At 41.1% G+C, this 7,448-nt stretch overlaps 1 protein-coding gene across 2 annotated transcripts in view; it reads left to right on the forward strand.

The window, feature by feature from the left end:
* The window catches only part of Vkorc1l1 (vitamin K epoxide reductase complex subunit 1 like 1), a 49,545-nt gene extending 42,792 nt beyond the window's left edge, over positions 1 to 6,753 (forward strand). For both annotated transcript variants that reach the window (XM_038345181.1, XM_038345182.1), the window contains one exon: positions 2,252 to 6,753. In XM_038345181.1, the coding sequence (XP_038201109.1) occupies positions 2,252 to 2,478 (227 nt within the window). In that variant the 3' untranslated portion in view covers positions 2,479 to 6,753. The remainder of the gene's footprint in view (positions 1 to 2,251) is intronic.
* Positions 6,754 to 7,448: the final 695 nt, after the last annotated feature.

A 7,448-nucleotide genomic window follows, 5' to 3' on the forward strand; every position in this document is an offset into this window, starting at 1 on the left:
TGAGGGATTTCTAAAGTATAATCCCAACTCAAGGAACAACTCCTTTCCCCTTATAGGAAAGTGCTTAGGGAAAACAATCATCCATGCTTATGTGGGAAATCGAGGCGAGGCAGGTCTCCATTTATAACAGTAATGTGTTGGTTCCATTTCATGATGCATAGTTTCATCGTATGCATTATTCCACTCACGTTTTCCTACTTTTCTAGTTTCCACGTGCTTCTGTAGTGTCAGTTCTTTTGAATCATCTAACACATCCCTGGTGGACTATGTGACTGTCATCATTTAAAATTAATTTTTTCACATAGTGCTGTGTGGTGAAAAGTAATCCCACCTCAGTTCCACCTCACTTTATCTCCTTTGCCCTCACCCCCCGCCAGTTTATGGTTCTGGTTTGTTTTTGCATATATAAAAGATACAAACACATGGTCTTAATTTCTTTCCTTTCAAAACATAAAAAGCAAATGCTGTGTCTCCTGTCCTACAGCTTACTTTCTTTTCTCCCCCTTTGATTCTTCTTTTTTGCTTGACTGATCTATGATCTGTCTTAATGACCATATATGTATGTGTGTGTATGTAGTTTGTTTGTTTGTTTTGTTTTTTAAGACAGGGTTTCTCTGTGTAACAGCCCTGGCCTTCCTGGAATTCTCTTTGTAGTGCAGGCTGGTCTCAAACTCACTGCCTCAGCTGGGATTAAAGGCATGCACCACCAACTGCCTGGGTCTTTTTCCATATTTTTATATGGATACATTGGGGTTTTTTGGGTTTTTTTACAGCTATATAATATTCTATTGTTAGAGTTATGGCATATTATAAAGTTCTCAGTTTTTCCTCAAATAACAAGTGCCTGTATATGCAGCAGTTATATAGAGTAACAGTGCTTACAGGGCACTCTGAGCACCTTATTGTAGTTCAAATAGTCAAGCTCTAACTGAGCTCACTTAATTCTCACAACAGGTTTAGGAGGTAACTGTTGAAATTTGAGCAGAGAAAACGCAGTACTTTACATATCATTTTAGTTTTTGTTTGTTTGCTTGCAGTGCTGTTATTGAACCCATAGCCTTGTGCATCTAGATGATAAGAGATCTACTACTGATATTCATATCTAGCCCACCAGTATCATTTCTCAAAATATTTATTTGTGTACATATCTCAGATGAGGCTAGAACTCATAGCCGTGGCTGTACTTAGATTCACAGAAGACCTCCTTCCTGTCTTCCCTTCCTGAATGCTGGGATTATAGAGTGGATCACCATGCCTGGCTTTTGCATCATTTTAAAACTTTGACAAAGGTGTCAACACTAACTATTAGGCTTCGACTTTTAGCATAGGTGATTTAGCACAGGTGGGGGCAGTGCAATTTGAGAAAATTGAACATAGTCTAGGCTTTGCTGGCACACTAGCTATAAGCTCTGTCTTTTTTTGACCTTGGAAAGTAATGTGTATAGCCGTGGTGTCGCTGGCATAGTCTTTGTCTCTCTGATATTAGGCAGTTACAGAACAGTACATGTGAAGGGAGTCAAGACTCCAGACACACTTTTGTCTTGAGCCCTGGCTTCAAATACCCCACTCTTGGGACAGGGTCTTACTGTAACCCAGGCAGGCCTCCAGTCTTTAGTTCTTCTGCCTCAGCCCCAGCATGCTGGGTTACAGACATATGCTACCACACCTGGCTCAAACTGCCTTTTTTCCTGATTGTTTTGATGCACATGTGGCTTACTGGCCTGCTGTAGTTGCCCTTGTTTACCAGCTAGCTATCCTAAAGTGTTTCAAAGCTTTATGTTTTGTTTTTTCCTCTTCAGCCAGTGTTCGCAAAGGTATCAACAGGTCTGGGTCTTTGGTAAATTCCATCTAAACATTCTCCCCAGATAGGGAACCTACAGTTAAACATCAGAGGGGAGGATCTTACCCAATAGGTATGGCTTGAAAGGAAAGCTGCAGCCCTCGTTCCTGTGCCCTTTAGGAGACTGTCAACATCTTTGCTTAAAGTGATTGCAAGCTTGCATAGTTCATGTGCACGCTTCTTGTGAAATAGTAACAGATCAGATACCTGGCAGCTCTGAAGCAGTCCTTTCAGTAAAATTCAGCCCGCTTAATGTTAAAACAGACGGGTGGTTTTTGCATTCTGTTTTCAGAGTCAAGAAGGTAAGGTCAGTATTGATAAGCTACTGCTTTTAGCCACAGCCTGTTACTTATCAGTTGAGAAGCTTCTGTCCAGTCCAGGCCCTGATCTAGCCATGTCTCTCTCTTGCAGGCATGACGGCCAGCGCAGTTGCAGCTCTTGTTCTCATGACCTCCTCCATCGTGTCCGTGGTGGGGTCTTTGTACCTGGCCTACATTCTGTACTTTGTGCTGAAGGAGTTTTGCATCATCTGCGTCACCACTTATGTGCTGAACTTCATTCTCCTCATCATCAATTACAAACGACTAGTTTACTTGAATGAGGCTTGGAAGCAACAGCTGCAGCCTAAGGAAGACTGACGGCTGGTGGATTCCCACTCGACTGTCTCAAACACTTCTTTCATTAAGTTTATTTTGCAAGGTTTTGGTTTTTTTTTGTTTTTTTTTTTTAATTCACAACAGACACTTTCCCTGAGAATCTTAAACTGATTTTTTAAAATACTGTAAATTAGAAGGGGCCCTAGCTATTTTCTGTGTCAATCTTCATTTTAAATCCGGATACAAAAAAGGATACACCGAGCCAATCAAAGACAAGCTTTAACTTTACCTTGAAGATGTTTCTGAGATAATAAAATGTAGCCCTTGCCCCCGGTCCTTAACCGTAAAGTGAGCAGCCATTGCTAGTAATTCTTTAATGTGTAAAAATTCAATTTCAGGTATAACAAATGTGATCATGAACATGAAAATATTTTAGAATAGATACTGTATTAAATATTGCCATGTTTACAATATGTAATATGTTTTTAGCTGATGGATTTAAACCTGTAGATTCAATTAGAGTCCATTCATGTGATATTTGTAAATAAAGGTAGAAACATTGGATCCACCCCTGCAGAACTCACTGTACAGTTTAGTTGAAGTGTAGCAGTGAGGAATTGTCAGCTCATCATGACTGATACATAGTGGAGATAGCAGACACCAACAAAACATCTTGGGAAATGTGCTGACAGCCCTGGTGCGGGATTGACAGCAGAAACAGTAGGGTGCTTGGTTCCCTTCCATCTCCTACTCTGAGAGGAAGAAGTTAAATTTGAACATCCAAGTCAAGTTTGACTAGTAATAAAACTGGATGGATCCTAACTGCTTAGGATGTCATGTGACCAGACCTTTAATTCCGAGGCTCTTGGGACACTGATGGTAGGAAATGGAGAAAAACTGAAACCACTATGGCATTTTTGGGCAAAGCCTCTTAAACAGTAGCTGACCTTTCAGTACAGATGTGTTCCTTTGAAACTGGTGCCAGTCAGCTCAACAGTATTAGGACTGAAATAAGCACAAGCCAAGTGCTCCAAGGTTGACCCATAGTGTTTCCTTTCTCGTTTCTTCTTGCACTAAGGATTGTCAGTAAGTGTTTCAGAATCACATATTGAATTTGTAAACCTTAGGGCTGACACGTGGACCAGTTTGCTGACTCAGAAGAAACACAACACATAGAAAGACCAGGAAGTGAGACCTGGAGACTTTGTCCCACTCCAGTAGCCACACAGCAGCAGTGAGAAGAAACCCGGAGGTGATCTGAATAAACCTGGAGGACATGGTGACTGTGTTTCTCTGGTTAGCATCTTACAGGAGATGTTAAAAGTGCCTTCTGTCTTAAATCTCAAACCAAATCATTCTGTGTGTTGGACTGGGGCAGAAGTATCCCTCCTTTCATTTCTTACCATGAAACAGAGAACTTGCATTCTACCAGAAGGGGCTGTGCGGCCATTTTATTCCTTGGGTTGAGAAGTAGTGGAAGTGTTTCTGTATATGATTTGGTTAATCATTATGTTAAAAATAGGCAACTAGATGGCAAATTTGGAGACCTTTTATTTGCCTTCTTTTTGGAGGGAGGGAACAGGCTTTGCTTTGTAAAGAACGGTCAGTAGTCGTTGAGTGGTTTACGACCTTCAGTCACAACTGATGCACTGTAGGAGTTCTGGCCCAGAGCAGGTATAAAATATGAATTGTAATGCCCTTTTAGTAGGCTCTAACCAGTTTCTTAAGACAGCTTAATTCTGATTTCTTCAAAGGTTGTGTTTCCCCACGAATGTGAACATTTCCATGACTGTCTTACTATGTACACATTGTTGTCTTCTGAAGTAGTTAAAGAACTTCTAGAAAGTACTGAATGATATTTTTGGAGGACAAATAGTGAGATCATCTCATACCCCTTCGTCCAGCTCTCCCAAGGCAGTGGAAATGGCTAATAGCCAAGATTTCTGCTACTTAGCAATATCAAGGCTGTGCTAAACAAGTCCCTTGGGTCCCAATTCCAAATTATCCTTTCTGTCTTTTATCACTCAGCAGAGTGACGTTAAAGCTTGTCTTATTACAGGTGTCTTCAACACTTAAGAAAAGGAGAGAGCATCCCATCCACCACATCCGTCATGGCTTCCCTTTGCTTTCCTCAGTCTTGGGAGTACCACCATTATAGATTGTATTTTTTGTTTGTTTATTACATTCCTGTGCCCTAACAGAATGAATACCCTTTCTCAGTGAGAGTTAACAGGTGCTGTCTGAAGTAAGAATGCCGAACTGTGTGCTCATGCTTGACTTTGGTCCCTCATTTGGGAGGTAGAAGCAGGAGGATCAGGAGTTCAAGGTCATCCTTGACTACATAGAAAATTAGAGACCAGCCTTAGCTATAGCAGCCCCATCCTTAAAGTAAAAGAAAGAAGAAGAAGAGAAAGAAAGAAAAGGTTTGCTAAAGTATATGTTCTCAGTAAGCGACCCTACTGTGTTTTATTTGGTAGTTTTGCCCTGAGGAAATTCAGGTTCCTCTCTGTACCTTCTGTTAAACCTAGTAGAATGGGGGAGAGAAATACTGTGCTATAAAACTGCTAATATTATTATGACTGTTTCAGACTGAATATTGAAACACTGAAGAAGCTGGGTTTGGCTGGGCATAGTGACACACACCTTGAATCCCAGCATTTGAGAGGCAGGGACAGGTGGATCTCTGAGTTGGAGGCCAGCCTGGTCTAGATAGCAAGCTCCTGGCCAACCAGGGTTATATAGTGAAACCCTGTCTCCAAAAGCATACCCACAAAATAATAATAAACACTGAAGCAGAACTAACAATAAATGTGGAAGGGCAGACTAGGAGGACAATGACTCCTACAGTAATTCTGTGAAGCCTTTCGCTCTGTAGTAATAGTATTTGAAGGAGTACGAGAAGTTCCAACTAGGCATGCTCCAAGACTCTGGCTGGCCCTTCCCCACAGCTGGTTTCTATCAGGAGGATAAACTGGAGCAACTCAGGTCTAACAAGTTGCACTAGCTGCATTCCAGAAATTACTTTTGCTTCATATATGTAGCCTCTCCTTCGACTCTTTTGTTATTGTTATTCTTTTGTATATTTTTAAAGACACATGATCTCTGTAGCCTAGGCTGTCCTAGAACTCAGTACGTAGCTCAGGCTGGCTTTAAAGTTGGCATTCCTCCTGCCTTAGCCTCCCAAGTGCTAGAATGAGTGGTTCAAATTTATTATCTGTAAGAATGTTGAAAGACATCGACTTTTTTCATATAAAGAAATAAAGCCCACTTGTCATTCTTGCAGAGGACTTGGGTTCAGCTCTTGTCACCCACATGTCAGCTTAACAACAGTCTGTAACTCCAGTTCAGGGGATCCGATGCCCTTTTCTGGCTTCCAAGGGCACTGCATGCATATGGTGCATAGACATTAACGCAGGCAAAACACCCATACATACAGAAAAGTATTTCATTTGGTACAAGATATCCTTTACCTATGAGGTAAGATAGAGGACAATGAGATTAATATTGTTGCTTTTTTTGTTTGTTTTTATTTATAATTATTTTCAAAAGACTACAGTGAAAGTGTAGCCGGGCATGGTAGCACATACCTATAATCCCAGCACTTGGGAGGTAGAGACAGGAGGACCAGAAGTTCAAGGGCAACCTTGGCTTATATGAGACTTGTCTCAAAAGCAAAAATTAAAAACACTGCTCAGCAATTACTTCCTAAGCTATAGTTGGCACCATCAGTTGATTCTGATGAATACTGACAGGTGATGGCTTTACCTTAAAAGTCAGGAAAATGTCAGCAGAGCTCCTCACTGTCATTTCCAGGAACTGTTTGGGGATATGGATTTTACCCATCCCTGTGTTTTCCTCCAGCATACATCAGTGAACCTGCCCCTCTACACCTTTTAGCATTTGAGGCAGCACATTTATGAATCCAAATTTGTGAGTACAACCCTACAATCAAAGGGCAGAGTAGGATTCCAGGCACTTGATCAAACATCCTCTGCCCCCTTCTGAAACTAATTGGCCCAGAAGAGATGAACTGTTGTGAAGCTGTATTGAGCATGGCCTAAATAATAGGTGTATACGACCTGTGAAGTGTGTCCATCTAAAATATTACTCATGCTTTGAAAGCTCCTGAGGAAACATTCATGTAAAAAGGAGTTCACTGGGAAGATTCCCTCTCTAATATAGATAGAAATATTCTTTATCAGAGATTTAGGATACCATTTTGCTAACTGGTAAATAAAAACATGTAAATATGTAAGAATGTTTATTTGTTGCACATAACTTTTTTGGTATAAAATAAATGTAGACGTTACCTGTGGACATTGTGCTGCCATTCTTACTTCGTTGTGGAGTCTTCAAAACGAAGCTGGATGGAATGAAGTCTCGAGTCAGGAAGAATGTGCCGATCCCTGGTACTGTAACCCTGTCCCTACACATACTAACTTGAAGCCTTTTCTCTTAAATCCCGGGTAATTTATAGGTGATGCAGATTTCTTAGGGATTATATTCTTGGATTCCTGTGGGTTTATTACATATGTGATTGTTAAGAATCCATGTTAGGGCCGCGTGCTTTGGGAGCTTAGTCTTTAATCACAGCAGAGGCAAACATAATTCTGTGAGTTTGAGGCCAGCCTGGTTTACATAATATATTTCTAGGACAGCCAGAGTTACTTGGTGAGACCCTGTCTTTAAACAAAAAAAATCAATGATAGGGGCTAGAAAGATGGCTCAGTAGTTAAGAGAGCACTTGCTGCTGTTGCAGAGGACCTAGGTTCAGTTCCCATTGCTGACATGGTGTCTCGCAACCACCTGTAAGTACAGCTCCAGAGGTTAAAAAGTCCATGACAGTTGAGCTGGGGACATAGCTCAACAGAAAAGCATTTGTTTAGTGTGCTCTAAGCTTAATTCCCATCAGCGGGAAAAAAAAAAAAGGCAAAAAGCCAGATATTGGTGGCACATGTCTGTCATCCCAGGACCTGGGAGGTATAAGTTTGAGCATCAGGAGTTTGAGGGCA

Source organism: Arvicola amphibius, chromosome 10 (assembly GCF_903992535.2).
Source record: "Arvicola amphibius chromosome 10, mArvAmp1.2, whole genome shotgun sequence".
NCBI classification, from domain to species: Eukaryota; Metazoa; Chordata; class Mammalia; order Rodentia; family Cricetidae; genus Arvicola; species Arvicola amphibius.